This window comes from Vigna umbellata, chromosome 4 (genome assembly GCF_029865625.1).
Source record: "Vigna umbellata cultivar VRB3 chromosome 4, Vumbellata_1.0, whole genome shotgun sequence".
Taxonomy (NCBI): Eukaryota; Viridiplantae; Streptophyta; class Magnoliopsida; order Fabales; family Fabaceae; genus Vigna; species Vigna umbellata.
In genome coordinates this window covers 10,453,210-10,471,959 of record NC_142168.1, presented here as the reverse complement: position 1 = coordinate 10,471,959, position 18,750 = coordinate 10,453,210, and the positions used below count along the sequence as shown (strand labels likewise).

At 34.2% G+C, this 18,750-nt stretch overlaps 3 protein-coding genes across 3 annotated transcripts; 1 reads left to right on the top strand and 2 right to left on the bottom strand.

Moving 5' to 3' along the window:
• Positions 1–676: 676 nt before the first annotated feature.
• On the bottom strand, positions 677–2,288 carry LOC124825566 (ethylene-responsive transcription factor ERN1-like). Its single transcript, XM_047298212.2, has one exon. The coding sequence runs from the start codon at positions 1,974–1,976 to the stop codon at positions 756–758; it is 1,221 nt and encodes a 406-aa protein (XP_047154168.1). The 5' UTR covers positions 1,977–2,288; the 3' UTR covers positions 677–755.
• Positions 2,289–3,733: 1,445 nt separating this feature from the next.
• LOC124825564 (hyperosmolality-gated Ca2+ permeable channel 2.3) lies at positions 3,734–14,929 on the bottom strand. The gene is made up of 11 exons (XM_088111269.1): positions 14,607–14,929; positions 13,070–13,419; positions 12,516–12,665; positions 11,816–11,879; positions 11,495–11,704; positions 10,689–10,877; positions 9,781–10,079; positions 8,793–9,069; positions 8,332–8,610; positions 7,369–7,602; positions 3,734–4,083 (listed from the first exon to the last, which is right to left on the bottom strand). Exons 2-11 carry the CDS (start codon positions 13,348–13,350, stop codon positions 3,922–3,924), a joined length of 2,145 nt encoding a protein of 714 aa, XP_087967395.1. The 5' UTR covers positions 13,351–13,419; positions 14,607–14,929; the 3' UTR covers positions 3,734–3,921.
• A 1,287-nt stretch (positions 14,930–16,216) lies between these two features.
• LOC124825569 (vesicle transport v-SNARE 11-like) lies at positions 16,217–18,582 on the top strand. Its single transcript, XM_047298215.2, has 5 exons — positions 16,217–16,520; positions 17,153–17,211; positions 17,306–17,494; positions 17,791–17,961; positions 18,244–18,582. Exons 1-5 carry the CDS (start codon positions 16,427–16,429, stop codon positions 18,391–18,393), a joined length of 663 nt encoding a protein of 220 aa, XP_047154171.1. The 5' UTR covers positions 16,217–16,426; the 3' UTR covers positions 18,394–18,582.
• Positions 18,583–18,750: the final 168 nt, after the last annotated feature.

Below are 18,750 nucleotides of genomic sequence, written 5' to 3'. Positions count from 1 at the left end.
TTACTTTTTATATTTTAGTTCCACAATTTAGATTGGTTAAAAATTCGAAAATGGATTCGGGATCTTACAAACGTTGGAACCTTAGCTATACTTAATTTTATATAACATGCCTGGTAAGAAGAATATATTCATCCAAAAAGAAATGAAACAGTAGTATTAGGAGGAGGATGAATGCCTTCGTGGCAAATTAATTTTTAATTTATATCACTCAGGGTCATAAGCTTCATATTATGTTACAAGTTTCTATAAAATTCAAAATTTAAATTTATTACCCTAAAATTATATAAGTCGAACTGAAAACACTAGAAGACATGTCTCTCTTACACCACATGCATGCAACTTCCTTCAAGTTAAAAATCAAATAGCCGATTAGCCAATCCGAAAGTAAAAATTTGATTTAAAAAATGGTTTACAGATTACTCAATATAAAAATATTATTAAGTTACATAATTTGAAATTCTTTTGATCAGATTGTGCAATTTACAACATATCCTCTTCTAGCCATAGATTATACCATCTTAAAGGCTCGACATCTCTACTTTCATGGTTCTTATAAAATGGAAAGGGCACACTATTCATTTTCTAAAATTGATCAAGTGCAGGAAAAAAATCATAAATAATGGGATGCAGGAAGAAAACACCATTTTGAAAGATATGTAGCCCACTTGTTTGCTATAAAATATTTTCATTTCATAAATCCGATTTTACCGTACATGTTACATAGCATATTTCATTGTTACATAAATGAATGGTAGCTAGTTAACACCACAAACAGTAGGAAGATCAAGTGCATTCCATAGTAACAGTTCATCATCAATACTGGATGAAAAAGAGGGTGAAGAGCAATCCATGCCAACTGATGTTTGTGGCTCTTTCCCATCCATCGCTTCTATGTGTTCTTCATTCTTCTCAATAGCCTCAATTTTGTTTTTGCTGCAAGCCATCTTGAGGTTGGTTAGTTCATTAGAAATACAAACCCCACTTCTATTTTTGTTTACTGATTCAACTTTCAACTTCAAGCATTCAGGTATTCCATTGAAGGCATAGAGGGAAGCTGAAAACTTCCTCTCATATTTCATTCTCTTCAAGACTTCTCTAAACATTGAAGGCTCATCACCACAGTTTTCAGCCTCCAGCTGCTCCTCAATCTCTTCAGTGATCTCAAAAAGTGAATAATGATAACTAGATGGAACAACATTGTCCAGGAACTGAAAATCCTGACCACTCAAATCAGTTCCTTCTTCACTGTCTTCCTCTCTTTCCCCTCCTGAATTTACATCAGCACTTGATGTTTGTGTCACACTGTTGAAGTCAAATTCCATTACCATTTCTTTTTCGTTTTCCCTGCAATCATCATTCTCATTCAAACATGATTCAAGACTATTTGTGATGCAATCCGTTTGTGCACTGTCATTACTAAACTCATTGTTGTTTGTGCTGTAATCTTCAGGGTCATTAAGGAAATCTGAGAATTGGTCCAATGTGAAATATGTTGACTCAGTTCCACGTACATCTTCTTGTTGGCTTTGTTGCTGGTTGATTAAAAGAGATGTGGAGGAGGAAGATGAAGAAACAGTGCAAGGCTTTGTGCTAGTGTCATTCCTTGCTTTGAGCCTTTGAAGGAGGAGATTGGTAATCTTTGAGGGAAGAGCAGGAGTTGAGGAAGATTGATAACTGGGCCAGAAGTTTGTTCTAGTGTTGGCACCTCGAAGAAGACATGCAGCCTCATCATAGGCTCTTGCAGCTTCCTCAGCTGTATCAAAGGTTCCTAACCACACTCTTATCTTCTGAATTGTATCCTTTATCTCAGCCACCCATCTTCCTGAAGGCCTTTGTCTCACACCAACAAATCTCTTCCTCAATTTCCAGCCACTTCCTAGTGCAGCAGCTTCCTTCATCACCTCATCCCATGCCATGGTTTCATCAGATAAATTTCTCTCTTTAACTTCTTCAGAAGCCTTTCTCTTCCTTGCCATTTTCCTGACAAGTTAAACTGCTTGCCTCCTTGGTTTTCTTATGCTTCTAAGTGGTTCTTTTAAGGTACCGAGCTTGGTTTTGCTGAGAATTTTTGGTGCTTGTTTAGGCTTTTATAAGGAGGGGTAGTGTGGTGAGTGAAACTTTGGAATAGTTCAGTTTTTAGAGGGGAACAGGTCACACACTGATATTGGTTCCATTTGTTTGTTTCTTTATAATTTAGGCTTTATACTGAACATTTGGCAGCTTCTCAGACTTTTTAACTGGTGCAAGCTGGTTGGATATGGATAAAGGGTATTTAGATTTCACTTTCTCTGAACATATATAAGAATTCAAATATGCTATAATGCTAGCTTGAACTGGTCAACACTACATATTAAAACAATATTTGATTTAGTATCTATTTTAAGATTATGATTTTCACGCTGTTCATTTGCTCTTTCTGGCAAACTTTTTAGACATAAAGGAGATTTGAGACATAACTACGCGGCATTTTGTCAAGAAAAGACAGAACAGAAAAGAAAAATCCCAGTGTAGCCAAAATCTATGAACTGAGATGCAGAAACCGTAGGTAGTTGCAGTTGGCGTTCGGATTATATATAGCTTGGAATCAGTTTAGTTATTCAAATGATTTTACATTGTTGTGTCATCAAATTTTGATTGATCAATAATTGTGTCATCTTCTGATGTTATCTGCAAACTTCTTACAAATACATTTATTTTTTTCTTAGTCACTAAACAAATATTCAGGAAGCTGGGTCCCAAAACTTGTCTTAAATTTGATCACAAGATCATTAAACATTATAATGTGTCTTAACAAATATTCATGGTTTGTCTGTCTTAAACAGTTGTAAGGAACAGAATAAATTTAGGAAAAAGTTTGGCCCATTTGGACTTATTTTATGTGTCTTGACTCAGCAAGAATAATAATGGTCTTAACAGAAACTGGCAACAAATATGAAAGTTGACAAGAAAACAAACACAAACACATTAAAATGAATAATGCTTTCGTGAGGCACATTTGGAGGGTATTGTTCTCTACATACATATCAGAGAAAGTTGTCACTGTCATGTTTTTATAAATATAAATATCATGATATTTTGTACTGAAATATATTTATGCCATTCTTCTCATGTTTTATATTTAAAATGTTGATGTGTCACAATTGAGTCTCAACGTAAGTGGATAGTAGTATTGCTTAGCATTTTTTTCAGATATTGAATGTGAAGTTAATATAGGAGTAAAAATTGTATAATTAAAATGGTCGATAAAAAAAGTGTTGTTTAATATTATTATTATTCAAGACTTGAATAAGCTCTTAAGGTGAATTTTGCATTCAATACATAGGATTATTAAGAGATATCTCAAACAATGAATGACACTATGTATAAACAATTTTCGAACACCATATTATTAATTTTAGAATTAAATAATCATAGACAATGGAAAAGAGTTGTTTCCTTACATTATGCAATCGCAAATCACAAACTTATCATGGTGGTTTGCAATTGATTAATGGCATATATAATACTATTCCTGATAATATTTTATACGAAACAACAACAAAAATAGACTAAATTATGTTTTTCAAACCTATAATTATTTTATGCATAAATTAATTTACAAAAACTCTCTCATACTAGTTTTTTCAAAAGTTAATATTTAACTTACACGATAACGAAGAGAGGAAAAAAAATATGCAAAAACTAATATTAGTTAATGAGCAACATTTTTTTTGTTTCCAAGTATTATGTACAAATAAGTTTATCCAAAACGGGTGGCAACAATATTTCATGCAAACAAGAGAACATATGAAACTTACAAAAGGATAATCAAATATAAAATCAAAGTCAGAAGATGAAGGTACATTGTCTTAGCATAACAAACAATCTGTTAAACTCTACAATGTTACTTACAAGTGAAGCCATAAGAAGCTAATTATGAACTTAAACTTTTGAGTTAAGTAGAGGAAGCCAGGGGCTATTACAACACCTTCCTGAATATTTGATTGGCATCAAAGCTGGATCATTATATGCACTGGCCAACTTATCATAAAATTCAGACATGTTAGGGTCATTTTGATCTTCTCTGTCCTTCTTGATCAAACACTGCATGCAGGACACTTAGCTTCATCAGATTGGAAAAAGGCCAAAAGAAAAAAAGGAAACACAACTCACAATTAAAAAAGGATAATCAGCTGTAAGTTACTTCAAAGCAGAAGGAAATGCTATAGTCATATTAGCAACATGTGTTTCTCTACACTGGAAACAGCTCCTCATTGAATAGAAGAGTGAGAATAGGAAGAGGCAGAATCAAAGCAGATGCAGCCCAAATATCCCAATTATAACAAGTCTTTCTGAAAATACACTCTTCATAATGACTTGTTGTGTCTTTACATTGAGTAGTACATGGACTATATATAGGCTCTTTGACATGGCCCATGGCCCTTCAACTACATGCATTAATTATAACTACAACAATTAATTAACTCTATTGCATGCCTTAATCATTACTAAAGCACTCCTAACCTTTGCAATCTCCTAAGACAATTAATATAACAACTTGCAACTACCCATATTTAAGTTTACTTAACAAAATCTCCCTGTAAACTTAAATGTTTCTTTTGTCTTTCATCCTTCTTTCCTACATCCAGACTTTGCCACCTGCATCCCACACCTAGTTTGCACCTTTCCTTAATAGTTGGGTTCTTCATTGTAACCGACTTGTACTAAAGCACTCCTAACCTTTGCAATATCCTAAGACAACTAATATAACAATTTGCAACTACCCACATTTAAGTTTACCCAACAAAATCCCTCGTAAACTTAAATGTTTCTTTTGTCTTTCATCATTCTTTCCTACATCCTAACTTTGCCACGTGCATCCCACACCGAGCTTGCTCCTTTCATTAATAGTTGGGTTCTTCATTGTAACCGACTTGTACTTTGTTTTCATTGTGGCCGACTAGTTCTTTGATTTGATTGACTTCTTCTTAACCTTAGCCAACTTGTCTCTAACTGGGTTCTTTATCGTTTTTGTGGTTGACTCATCATTAACCAAGTTCCTCTCAATAGGTTGAGCTCTTTTTAAGAGATTGAACAATTCCCACACCTTTTTTACACCAAACTCATCATCCATTTCAAGTCACCACTTCTCATCTTGCAGCTCTAAGATCCTTCTTGGCGTGCAACTGCTCTTGCAAACTTAACTTCTTGTTCGAGTTCCAAGTGCCGCTTATGCAAAACCTTCTTTGTTCTCTCTAAGCTTGCCTATAACTCTGCATTGCCTCTAACTTCCTAATTAATTCTTTGTTGCAAAATGCATCTTGCAAGCTTTAACATTTGGACAATGAGCTTATCTTCGTACATGTTCAAGCTATTCGAGCTATACAAATGCACCATTGAGCTATCCAAGCTTCCCACTTGCTCTACCAACTTATCTGAGCTATTTACATGCTCTACCAAACTACCTAGGCACCCCTCTAAGCTTTCTAAGACGTTCACTTGTGCCACCGAACAATCTGGGCACTCCACTTGCTCCACCGACTTAATCAAGCTATGTAGACGCCTCACTAAGTTACCCAAGCTCACCTCATGCTCCATCGAGCTAACCTCATGCTTCACCGAGCTTTCCACATGCTCCACTATGCTCTCCATGACCCTTTTTGGGCTATCTGAGATTTCAACACTCTTTGCCAAGCTTCTAAGCTATCTAGGTATCCCATTAAACTGATCGGGCCATCCGCACATCTCATCGACCTATTCATGCACTAACTTATGATACTTGGTTTTCTTGTTGAATTCTCCACTTGTTTGTGCTTGGCCCCCCAAGCTACATCCCATCATCAACAACACCCACCGGTTCTTCTTCAACTTCTTCGACGAGATTGATTGTCTCTTCTCTTTCATTTTTAGATAGGCAATCTTTTGCAAAATGCCCAACCTAAACTGATTTGCACTCCTTTGCATGATGACCATACTTGTCACACTTGAAACACTCAACCCCTGAGTTGCTTGGCCGACCTCATCTCCATTGACCTTGACCTCGGCCAACCAATTTTGTTGGATGGACTTTTCTTTCTCTTCTTCCTTTCCACAGCTCCTACCACCAGGATCGCTTCTTATACCTCTTTAGTATAGACCTCTCTACCTTAAGTGTTCTGAGCTTCTCCCTTTATTATTGCCTTTGCTTGAAGTACTTGATCGAGAGACTCCTCCGTCTTCTTCCTTCTCTGCAGCTCATATGCCTCAAGCGACCCAACAAGCTCTCCAACCGAGAGCGTTAACAAGTCCTTGGACTTCTCAATAACGTATACAATATTCTCAAAGTTGTCGGTTAACAACCTTAAGATTATCTCTAGCACTCGACAAGTGGGTTTTCCATTCCTTCCAAGATGGTTTACCACGGTCTCAACACGAGAGATGCACTCAGTAACTTCTTTAGCCTCTTTCATCCTCATGCTTTCAAGCTCGCCTATGAGAGTTTGAAGCCTAACCTACTTTACACGATTATCCCCTTTATAAGCCTTCTCCAATATATCCAACACTGCTTTTGAAGATTTAGAATTTGCTATCTTCTCAAAGCCGGACTCATCGACAACTTGGTACAACACGTACATGGCTGCTTTGTTCTTCACTCACGATTCTCTCAATGCAGTAAGTTGGGCAATCGTCTGTTCTTCGATGTCTACCGATTCTTGGTGGCCATTTTCAACTACTTCTCATACTTCCTGAGAACATAGGAGGAACTTCATCTGCAAAATCCAGTTTTCATAGTTGACGCCTTTTGTTAACTTAGGTAGAGGCATACCGTTTGCAAGGTTGGCCATTTTCCAAGCACTTTCTGGTTCTCTTTTTTTTTAACACTCATACACTGAAGCTCTTTAGCTCTGATGCCAATTTGTTGACAACAAGTCTTTCTGAAGATACCCTTTGTATTATGACTTACTATGTCTTTACAATGAGTAGTACATTGACCATTTGTAGGCTCTTTGACATAGCCCTTCAACTTCATACAATAATTATAACTACCACAATTAATGAACTCTATTGCATGCCTTAATCATTACTAGAAGTACTCCTAACCTTTGCAATCTCCTAAGACAATTAATATAACAACTTGCAATTATCCACATTTAAGTTTACCCAGTATGAACTACAAAAGACATTATATGGTGACTTTTATGATGCAAGTGAACAATTAGCAGACAGGTTTTCTGAGTGAATAGAGCGAAGACAATGTTAACAAGGAGAAGCTAAATGCTTATCAGGGCATGCAAAAACTGCAGTAGCAATACTCATAACTTTGTAACTAAACAAGAAAAATGTATAGTAGACAAAGTAATCAACAAAAAAAAGTTAAAATAAATTAGAATGAGTTTTCAACCACCATACTTCCATAGGATAAGACTTGAAAATAGGCAAGAAGCGTTTCCGGCAATACTCATTGAATAGAAGAGTAAAAATAGGAAGAGGCAGAATTAAAGCAGATGCAAGTGGAAGCTGCTTCTGCCCAAATATCCCAATTACTATAATATGCATCAGTATCAATGAAAAAATTGTGTAGTTGTGCACTGTAGGCCAAAACTCTCCTCCAGTATGGTACTTTGCCACATAAACATTTAAGAGCTGTCACAGAAACAAAATTTAAGACATCATTAGAACTTTAGTAATCACATGGGAAACAAATGATTGGCCCTATTTTGCCTCAGGAATCATATCAAGTGAGAGAGAACCAAAACAAAAAGAAGTTAATTTAAGTTAATTGAAGCAAGTATGAGCATTAGATGAAAACATGATCACAATTTTTTTCCAGCCTTTATGCAGTGGTGAATGAAAGGCTTGCTTGATAACACACGCATAGCACCCATAAAATCATTTTCTCATTGAAGAGTCTCTCAATAGAATTCCTTTCTTTTTTATTAATGAACTCAAATAATTAAGAAGTGTTCAAAAAATAATAATTTTAGATAGTTCTATTATAAAATATCTCCTTTTCTCTATTTTGCATTACGACAAAACAAAATGAGCCTTTCATATTGATCTGCTGTGTAGTGTTCACAATGAAGAAGGTAAAATAGAATAGTGTACAGTGACCAAGAATGAAAAAGACCAAAAGACAATCCAGAAACTGTCTAACAATTAAAGCTCAAAAACATCGTGTTCAAAATTGCCAGAGTTAGACCAATTGTGACAAGCTTTTATTGTGACAATTTGATAACACTTATATTTGCATCTCAAATCATTTGCAAAGTGATCACTTTTAATAAGGTAATATGCTAGCCATGCTATATTATACAAGAAATAAGGAAGAGAAGAGTATATATGGAAAGAGGAAAACAAAAACAATTTGCAAACCTGGTTGCGATAAATGATGTATCCCAAACAAAAGTAGACTAAGAGAAATGGAAGTATTAGAGGAGCAAGGATGAAATATGTAACACCAAGAAGATCAAAGAAAAGAATCCTGGGAATTTCACTGTGGTAAGGAATTGATGGTGCCTCAAAATCATCTGTGTCGCCATCTCCATAAAAAATTACTTTAATATAGTTGTAAAGAAGTGGAATCAATTGAAAGAGTTCTGATGCTATGTTAGTCCATCCGAATGTCACAACATATGCTATGAAGAATGAGGCCTGCACCAGACATGAAGTATAAATCATGAACATCTTATGCACAACATATGAAGCAGTTTCCTCACAGCATCAACAAATAATCATAAATTTTCATTTGAAGGAAATGTATTCCCTCGATATGGTGAGATCTATAGAAAATATTGCAGAATTTTGTGAGTTGTGAAACAAGTAATTGTTCTGACCTGTGCTGGTACAGCTTCAGCTAGTACTCTGGGAAACTCTTTGGGCTCAAGAAAAACCGTCAATCGATAGAAAGCTGACCCTGATAATACATTTGCAAAGAAAATGTTCCATATAGTAAACCATAATACTTTAGTGCATGCACTTTTTTGTATTTGACTCCATGATATGTATCCTTGCAAAGATGAAAGCATAATCATAATAGGTGGCACAACAGACAGAAACATCTGAAGAATCAGAATGGGAAGGTATCCTGTTATAACTTGGCTGACAACTGCCCTGCAACAAGCAAACACAGGAAGCTCTACTTTAGTTGCCATTCCACACTGTTACTGTTTCTCATCCAAAAGTATAACATTGCTGCAACTTACAAGCCGTCAAAGTGGATTCAAAATTCTTAAAATTACATAATACATCTAATTCTGCAACTCGGTACACCCACCAATACTGGTTCACCAAATCTACCTATCTAATCCAATTAGCCTGCATATGTTCTATATTCTATCTCATAAAAACTGCACAAGTAGGAGAAATTAGAAGTACACAGCACAAAAATGAAAATAAGAAATGTATCATTTTCATTTTCCTGTATAAAACAAGAAAATATAGTTGATGGAAAAAGAAAAAGAATCAAAGAGAGGGAGAGGAATTAGATAACTTCCTTTCCAAGTCAGAGAAAATAATGAAAAACAAAAAAAAAACGCAATAACTCAATACTAGTCAAGCCAACTAACAAAATGCAACCAAAAGCTATGAACAAAATGTAACCCTTCTGAGTATCATTTGAAGACCCTCAATTGAAAAACACACAGAAAAGAATCAAGAGGATAGAAAATCAAGTCTTTCCCAAAGATGTGTTCTTAAATTGGGCCAAAAATAATTCCCATTTCTCATGTAATGCAATGCACAAACGTTTATAGATTTGATCTGATTATCTAGTGAGCGTAAGTAGGGAAAGGAAAAGTTTAATGGGTAACATTTCCTACTTACATTCTCAATATGTTTTTCAGAGCAGGGAACATGGTTTCCAACTGATCAAGATGGGTAAGACCTTGTACTAGAGCAACTGGGATTAAAAATAGCATTGTAAGAACATTGCAGGCAACAAAAGCCACCAGCTTGCTGATCCATCTTCTAATGAATGTGACAGAAAAGAAAGGCCAATAAACATCTTGAGGCTCTGGAGCTTGCTCAGTAATCCAGTGTGTGGGGTTGACACTTTCTTGAATGTTTAGAGCTATTGCAGCACCAAATCGTGACTTAAATGTGACAAAGGCAGCTGGAACTTCCTTTTAAATTGAAAATAGTTGTTAAACAAGTGCATATATTATATATTCAATTTAACCATGAAACACTATATCTACTGCTGGATAGAATATTCATATACAAAAGCTTTTCACAAAGGATATCTACTACTCAACCAATAAGTTAAGGAGAAATCCAAGGTTAATCAAAATCAAAACAAAACCTGATTACATGAATCACATGACTGATCTATTTTTACAGGTCTGAGCTTGGCGTTGAGTAATAAATGGGTACATTAAGTCTTATTTGCAATAAAACAAAGAAAAATTCAGTTCGGCATGTGGTTGAGAGTATTGGAATACATTGTTCCATGCCCAAAACAAATGCATCTTTAATTCTTCTCTTTGGTTTTCTACTTTCTTCTAGAAAACTTTGTGCTAAATGATTTATTTACTCAGTTGACTCAACTTCTCCCTATATGATGCTAGTTTCTCACACTCCTTTGATTTTCATTCCGTCCACATTACTTTTTTTTTTGAGATTTTACTAGTTAAGAGAGACTAAATCTTAAGGTAGATATTAAACAACCCTTGTGGAAAAAGATTATCACTTTAGTCCTGAAGGTTATTAGTAGACGTGATAGATAAATTTACCTTTCCTGCCAACGAACACTGTTCTATTCTCACATTATCCGCAATGTCTCCTAATGTCTTTTCATAATGATCTAACATATCAACTTTATGGCCAAAAAGTCCCAAACATCCATCACGCCTTTGCCGTTGAGGAGTGTTGTCTTTATTCTTCAGGTGGGTAAGCCTTTTGTACAGTCTCTCTGCATCTGTCTGTGAGGAATATAGTTTAATCAGAAGAGTATAATACAGACCTATAGGCAATATTAAAAAAAATAATTGAAGTTAGATACAACTATACATTTCTAAGAGCATACACACTTTGGTTGCCTATTCCAATTGAAGATCTCTAAGAAGTTCAAAACTTTACAGTAAAAAATATTTAAATCCAAACCCACCACCATCCCTCTGCCTCCAAAAAGAGAGAATTTTTGGCCTATATGTGGCTTTGAACTCATTGGTGTTCACAAGAAGTTTAAAATGGTATGAACTCACTAGCTGTTCTTTTTATCTGTTTTTTCTGTTCTATTGTTTTATTTTAGTAGGAACGTTCCTTATTTCCTACCATCATATTTCTTTTCTCTTAACGGATTGTAGATATTGAGAATACATATATAGGATCAAGAATTTGAGGCACTATAACCTATGTAGTACGGATACTAACATGGACATTGGACACAGACACTTTGACATAACACGCCGATATGTGTCGGACACGGGGTGGTGCATCCGAGCTTCATCGACTATAACAGAAAACTAAAAAAAGGAAAAATTCAGCAAATGTCAAGAGAAAATATTTAAACCAACTAAAACTCGATGAAACTGCTTACAATTAGAATTTGAAGTTTACTGCTTCTACGAACAACCTCATGTGAATGATAAGTAGAAGGATGATATTCCTGGAAGAACTGCTCAACAATATCGGTGCAATTGCTTCCAACTGGAACAGGAATACCTCTTACTAATATAGTAAAGTGATGAGGCTCATGCTTGGATGAATAGAAACAAGCAATTCTTTTTGATGAAATATACTCATACTCCTGAATATGGGAAAAGCATCAAACACGAAATTCAATCACTATCTTTTGTCATTTAGCGAAACTGGAAAAATCTTGTGAATTTACAAAACAATTTGAACAAAAACTACTTACATAATAGAGAAGAATGCAGACAACTCCAGTGAAGACATATGCGGCACAAAAGTGGATCCATAACCTTGCGAAAGGCCAAATCTAGCGATCAGAGTTACCATGTTATGATATAGATAAAAAGTCATTAACACTCGTGAGGAAATCTTTTCATTCTCACAAATGGTGTAATTACAACAAACAAATAGATTTTTGTCCTAAGTGCTAGGATGGACTTGCATATTTTGGGAAGAAAAATGGTAATTAAAATCCAAAACTAGCCAATATAAATGCATGACAGTTTGTAAATCAGTCGTGATCAGAACTTCCTCTTCCATTCATACAAGGAACATAGTAATAAGATAGAGATTTGAAACCACAATGGTATACCTTTAATGAAGAAATGAAAAAGGGAATGAGAGGCTAACTACTGAATGCAGCCAGCAATGTCGTTCAATAACATAAAAATATGCACAGAAATGGAGAGGTGAACCATCTAGTAATATGTCATAATACTACATGATAAAAGCTTTAAAATGTAATAAGGATGACACTGACATACCTAGAAGTTTTCCCCTTCCAGCGTTTAGTCATAATATGAATGGATCAATCCCAATTTCTTATAAAGATTTCTTTCTAACACTTTATAGCTAAAACAAATTTAATAAATAAATAATCAAGGCCCAAATTAGAGGAGAAAAGCATCTTGATCAATAATATTCACCTGTTTGAACCATTGTTAACATTAGAAATGCTGAAGGAATCCAAAGACTTGTTTTGAAAATCAGAGTTATCACGAAGCTGACTCCCCATACAATTAATTGGCAGAAGAATGAGTAGCCCCACAATTCCACCAAAAGTAAATATTTTAAAACTGCACAATATACGAAGAGGAAAAACATTAGTAAGCAAAAAAAAGTGATCCCTTGAAAAAAAAAACAGCATGGTGACAGAAAATTGAAACACCAATATATATTTTAAGGAAATGTTGATATAAAAGTAGTCAGAGACACAATGATCACTAATAAAATTTAGTCTGAGTTAACTAATGAATACACATTTGAATCAAATTTACTACAACAATGGGAATCCAGTTCAGATGCAGAAACCACATATACATATTTTTACCTTTATGTATAATCATAGATAAGTTACACTCATGATGTAGGAATGTCCATCAAAATTAGTGAAAGAGGCTTCATTAGCCAATATAATGAGTTTTAACACAATGACATGATAGTTCTTTAAATCTAGAATCCATTGAATAATTTAAATCACCTGAAGACAAATATGCGCATAAAGACAAAAGCGTTTAAGCCTGCAGTTGATAAAAATTCTTCTTCAGAGGTCTCCCAGGCATTTCTCACCCAATCAGTAGAAGCTAATAAACGTTCCAAGTTAGATTGACCACCCTCTTCACGTTTTCTTTCAGAAACTAAGCGTGGAGCATAGACGATAAGATTACAAGGTTGTTTTCTCAATATAGAGTAGAGGGTGAAAAATATAAAACATAGCCCAAGGTTAATTCCAACTGAAGTTAGAAGAGCAGAAAGAATCATTATTGAAATCTGCTTCAAAACCAGCAGATCAACTCTGTGCAACTGACAACACAACAGCAGTCCTGACTCCTGAAATCAAATAAATGGAACTCTCAATAGTCTCTTTGAACAAATCCAATCTGGCAAAGTGAAATACAGGAGGACAAAATCACCTCAAAAAATAAGCACAAAAGAAAAACTTTCACTTAGAAAAAAATTTAAGAAAATTGGCCATTCAAATGCACTATGAACTGGAGGATATTGAGCTTTCCACACAAAACTCGGTGATCGGAAATATTCTTAGCACAATGTATATAATTTTGCCTTTCAGTAAATCTAGAATGGCTGTCGTTAAGAAGCTGACATTCTCAGTCTTCGTATGTTATACATTGAGGATAAATAAAGTGCATTTTCTTTCTGCTGTCAACACTTAGATAGTGGAAAACGTTATGATGGTATAGCTGAAGTTTTGGACTTTCAAAAGTTAAGTATTATATAGCCTTGATGTTTATACTAATGTTTGGTGATCTCATGTAAGCTAATTATGCAAGGTCAAAATAGAGTGTATAAGTGGAGGGAAACCTTCTCCTCTACTCAAATTCAACTAATATTCTTATATTGTTTCAGCCAGTAAAAACAACATCACAATAACACAACCATAACAACAACAATATTAACATAAACTCAATGTCTCAAGGTTTTGGATCACACACACACACACATATATATATATATATATATATACACACCGCCAATGCAATGGACTGGTTAATAAACTTTACTGGTATCTTGCACACAATCGTAAGTTGAAAATCTAGAAACAAAAACTTGAGACATTCTAAGTCTACGCAAACACAGTGAGCATTATAGGTTACCTTGCCCCAAGAAGAAAGTTTATCATTTCACAAACCCCAAGCGCTCCATTAAGGCTAGAAATCTTTGTCAAATGCAGTCTTAAAAACTTTCTATCAGTTTACGCGTCAATTAATTCAACATGAAGGTAGAACAGTATGTGGTTGATACAAGATAGGGGCTTCAGATTTCAAAGGGTCTGTTAGATATATTAAAGTATTACAAAACAGATCTACATCAAAAACATCTTTTTGTACAATTTCTAACAGGACTTCCTATAACGATACATCATGCAAGGATATGTTGCTTTACAAATTTTTGTTAGATATGATAACCAATTAGGTAAATTTCACAATAAAACAAAGATATTATATAATATATAGCCCAAATGATAGAAATTAAAGAGTTTGTGGAAAGAGAGAAACCTGGCTAGGAAGCAAAAAGAGAGAAGCATCACTGAGTACAGTTGCGGGAAAGATTCATGATAAAAAAATTCATGATACAAATGCAAGGAAGGAATTTGTGTGTATGTGAATATGAACAACAACAGCAACAATATGGTACCCAAAGAAAAACAAAATAAACTACCGATCAAGTTTGTTCTCCCGCCTTTTTTGGTGGCCAACATGAAACTCTACGTACATCCACGTGTCAATGCCTGGTTTGTTTGTTTCTGTTGGTTTCATGTATTTTTCTTGAACCCAAATGAGCATTGTTTCGATGCCTTTGAGATTGCGTGTTCACGAGGAAATGCGAAAGTTCCTTAAAGCCATGTTAGTGGACAATAGTGTTTTTGGAATAAGTTTAATATAAATTTTAATTATCTTGTTTTTAGTACATTTTAAATGCCAATTTAGACTAAATCTACTAGTTACATCTTGCACTCTTTGGGACCTCAATGGATATAATGCTATGATAATCTATAATGTCATATGGAATGCATATGTTAATCCTAAAGCAAGTTTATATTACTCCAAAAATATATTCTTTTGAAAATATGTGGATTTAAAAAAAATAGTAATAAATGAGATTTAAAATACATGAAATATACATAGATTCATACTTTGAGAAATTATTCTAGGAACAAGTTGAATGTGATATTTAAGATTATACCGTCACTTCCTACAAATTTGTATGTATAATATTCAAAGAAGCCAGTTGAAGTGTAAAATTAATTTACCATAATATCCAGTTGATAAATAACTAAGTTTCTTCAAAATAGTTTGATTATTATTAGCTACGTGCATTTAAGGATTTTTGCTAAGACAAAAAATATATTTTAATTTGTTACATATTTAAAGAAATTAACCTTTAATTATATTTTTTTTTCTTAATTAACATTTTGGTCCTATTTGTGAGGTTTATTAAATGTGATTTGTTTTTTCAATTCAGTTCTTATTTTATTTTAAAGAATTTAAGGTGGTTCTTCTATTTTTTTTTCTTTTTTTTTTCTTCTTTCAGTTTTCTCCATCATTCACCTCTCTTTTCTTCTTTCTCCTTCTCTTAAGGTTTCTTTAAGATTTTTCTCTTCTCCTTTCTCTCTATCGGGCAAGTGTATGTTTGTTTGTAAATAAAATAGAAATAGAGTTAAAAAAATAATAATTAAGAGTCATAATAATAAAAAATATTAATTATGCTTAATCCTTTTATGAAAAAAGAAAACATGTAAATTGATTCTAGGACGATAATGTAGGAACAACTCCCACGATTGATTATTATAAATATCAGTTGTTTATTTAAAGTTTTACAAAAGATGACATGAAAATTCTCTCCAAAGCATAACCACTCTCTTTAAGTCAAGATATGGTTGAAATAATAATACTTTAATATTCAACAACAACAGTAATAATTTAACAATAAATATGAATAATAAACCCATCAACTTGGTGTCACACAGATGTCATACCATGACACATGTTATCTACACAAGTGTCCACGTAAACAATCCACGTCAGCCCCCACACAAAATACATGCAGAGCTGCCACGTCATCATCGTCCTCTTCCCCTACATAAATAACCTTCTTCTTTTGTCATAAACCAAGACTCTGTTCCTTATTTTTGCGACATTTTCGACACAAATTTCAGTTAACCTCTGCATGCATCCTCAATATCTTGTTCAGTCTAGTTAAGTAATTATTAGTTTTTTTTTTTTACAGGAGGGTATCAGAAGGTTCTGAATTCTGCTTTTGTTTTCCAAATTGGAAAATTTTGGATAACACTGAAATTTGATTGTTGTTGAAGACAATGAATGGTGAGTTTGAGGGGTACGAGCGCAAATACTGCCACCTTTCTGCAAAACTATCAAAAGCATGCGTTGAAGCTGCTGCTATTAATGGAGGTACTCAAGATTGCTTTTCATCTTTGCTACTTTGATTACGTATTGTCAAAGTACAATCTCTGTATCTGTCGGCATGATATTTTCAAATTCAACTCAAATTTAAGTAATTGACTTTAGAGAAAATTAAATTACAAATATATTTAATTTGTGGATCAGTTTTTGGTAAAGATTTCTATTAGTGTGCTTTAACTATTATGATGAGTAAAAAAAAGTGATTATTTAAGTATGATATCAATCTGAGTCTTGTAAGATGAAGAAAAAGAGATCTCCATTAAAGATCCACAGTTAATCTCTTTGATGGAAGAAGTTTCATTGAAAAATGAAACCACACTTCACTCACTTAAGAGATAATAAAAATCAAAGAAGGTTCCACATTCTAACATATGAAGTCTTAAAATTAATCATTTTGTCTCTTTCACTGCACTTATAATCTTGCTTTTGGATAATATATCTTCCTGCTGACTTGGATGGTAGCATTATCTTCAAGTCTTTCACCTTAGATTTGTTAAATGTTTATTTTCTTAAATTGGTGCTTATGATGTGTTAAAAAGTCATTCACGTTATATACACACACATATACATATTATATAATAGAGATTTTTTAAATTTGTATATTTCTGTTCAATTTGCAGAGCTAAAGAAACAAAAAGTTTCAGAAATAAAGGAGGGAATTGAGGAGGCAGAAGTTATGGTTGGTAAAGCTTTTTATTTTTTTGGTTGGTAAAGCTTCTTTTATTTCCTCTGTATTCTGGCTTTCTGATGTGTGGGTGCTTGTGAATTTGTAGATTCGAAAAATGGACCTTGAGGCAAGAAGTTTCCAGTCAGACTTTAAGGCTGTGCTTCTTCCTAAGGTGAGGGAGTACAAAGCAGATCTAAACTACATAAAAAGAGAAATGAAGAAAATTGTATCTGGTGTGATAAACCCTTCTGCACGGGATGAGTTGTTAGAATCGAACATGGCAAATGTTATGAAGGTATATTCTTAAGTTAACATCTTTTACTGATGTTAAAGGGCAATCCACTGTCCTGTTTAACCAAGGCAACAATTCGGTCCTCCTTATCCTTAGTGGTTACATCAATTTTTTTTTGTCATCTTTACAGAAAAAATGGTGATATTTTCAGTCCTTGAGTGGAACTGGAAAATAACATTTTAACTGGTTGATAAGTGATAGTAGATGTTGTGATTGATTAAAGGGATTCAATCTGGACACTCATGTTCATTGGAAAGACGCCGCGAATCTGATACTTATTGCTGCTATGATTACAATAGGCATCAGCTGATCATAGAGAAAGATTAATGACGTCAACAGAAAGGTTGAACAAGTCTAGTGACGGAATCAAGGACAGTGGAAGAACAATGTTGGAGACAGAAGATCTGGGAGTTATGATTCTTCAAGATCTGCATTCCCAGAGACAAGCTCTGCTGCATGCACATGACACGGTAACTCTCTCCTGCTTTAACTTTTTTTGTGTTTTCTTTTAGTTACAAGATGCTTTTCAATATTAACTTTCATGTAGTGGTAAATTCCTTTGGTATGCAGCATTTATTTCGGTTGTACCCTTTAGACTTTTGAGTATTGCGAGACATCGCTTGTCAGAATTTACATACTTGCCAGCTCTAATGTACACATATGTAGACTGCGTTTCAGGTCTTTTATTAACTTTCTGCACAGAGGTTTTATATTTGCACGTTAGCTACTGATGGCTATTTTCCCTCATGCAGCTTCATGGAGTGGATGATAACGTAGGCAAGAGCAAGAAAATATTGTCTAACATATCAACAATGATGAACAGGAACAAGTGGATTTTCATCACCGTTGTTGTGGTCCTGATAGTTGTTATCACCTTGATTCTGTATTTCAAGCTTTCTTAATAGCCACTACCAGACCATTACTCTTTTGATCATAGACAAAATGCATTCTCAATTTTCTATTACAAGTATATTGACACTGGTAACGTAATGAACCTAACATTAGTTGTAGAATGACACCTTTAGGAAATGAGAAACTCCACGAAAGGTGTTTCCCTTTGCTTCCTCGATTAATAAATGTGTTCTACTCCAGCTTTTTGTTTGTTACCAACAGAATTGTGAAAAATAATGAAGTTATTTCCACCAACTTTCCTATTTTACAGCTTAATAATACAACTAGACATTATTACTTTGTGCTATTTAATTTGAGCCGAACAAGTAAAATAAGATAGAACAAATTAAAAAACTATCATGTATCAA

Excerpts from the sequence above, each read along its gene's own strand:
- LOC124825566 (XM_047298212.2), bottom strand. The coding sequence starts at position 1,976 with ATGGCAAGGAAGAGAAAGGCTTCTGAAGAAGTTAAAGAGAGAAATTTA.
- LOC124825564 (XM_088111269.1), bottom strand. The coding sequence starts at position 13,350 with ATGATTCTTTCTGCTCTTCTAACTTCAGTTGGAATTAACCTTGGGCTA. Across the intron at positions 11,880-12,515 it reads GTTAACAATGGTTCAAACAG|GTTATGGATCCACTTTTGTG; the intron begins GTGAATATTATT and ends GCCTTTCGCAAG. Across the intron at positions 8,611-8,792 it reads CTGAAGCTGTACCAGCACAG|GCCTCATTCTTCATAGCATA; the intron begins GTCAGAACAATT and ends TGTCTGGTGCAG.
- LOC124825569 (XM_047298215.2), top strand. The coding sequence starts at position 16,427 with ATGAATGGTGAGTTTGAGGGGTACGAGCGCAAATACTGCCACCTTTCT. Across the intron at positions 16,521-17,152 it reads AGCTGCTGCTATTAATGGAG|AGCTAAAGAAACAAAAAGTT; the intron begins GTACTCAAGATT and ends TTCAATTTGCAG. Across the intron at positions 17,495-17,790 it reads ACATGGCAAATGTTATGAAG|GCATCAGCTGATCATAGAGA; the intron begins GTATATTCTTAA and ends TGATTACAATAG.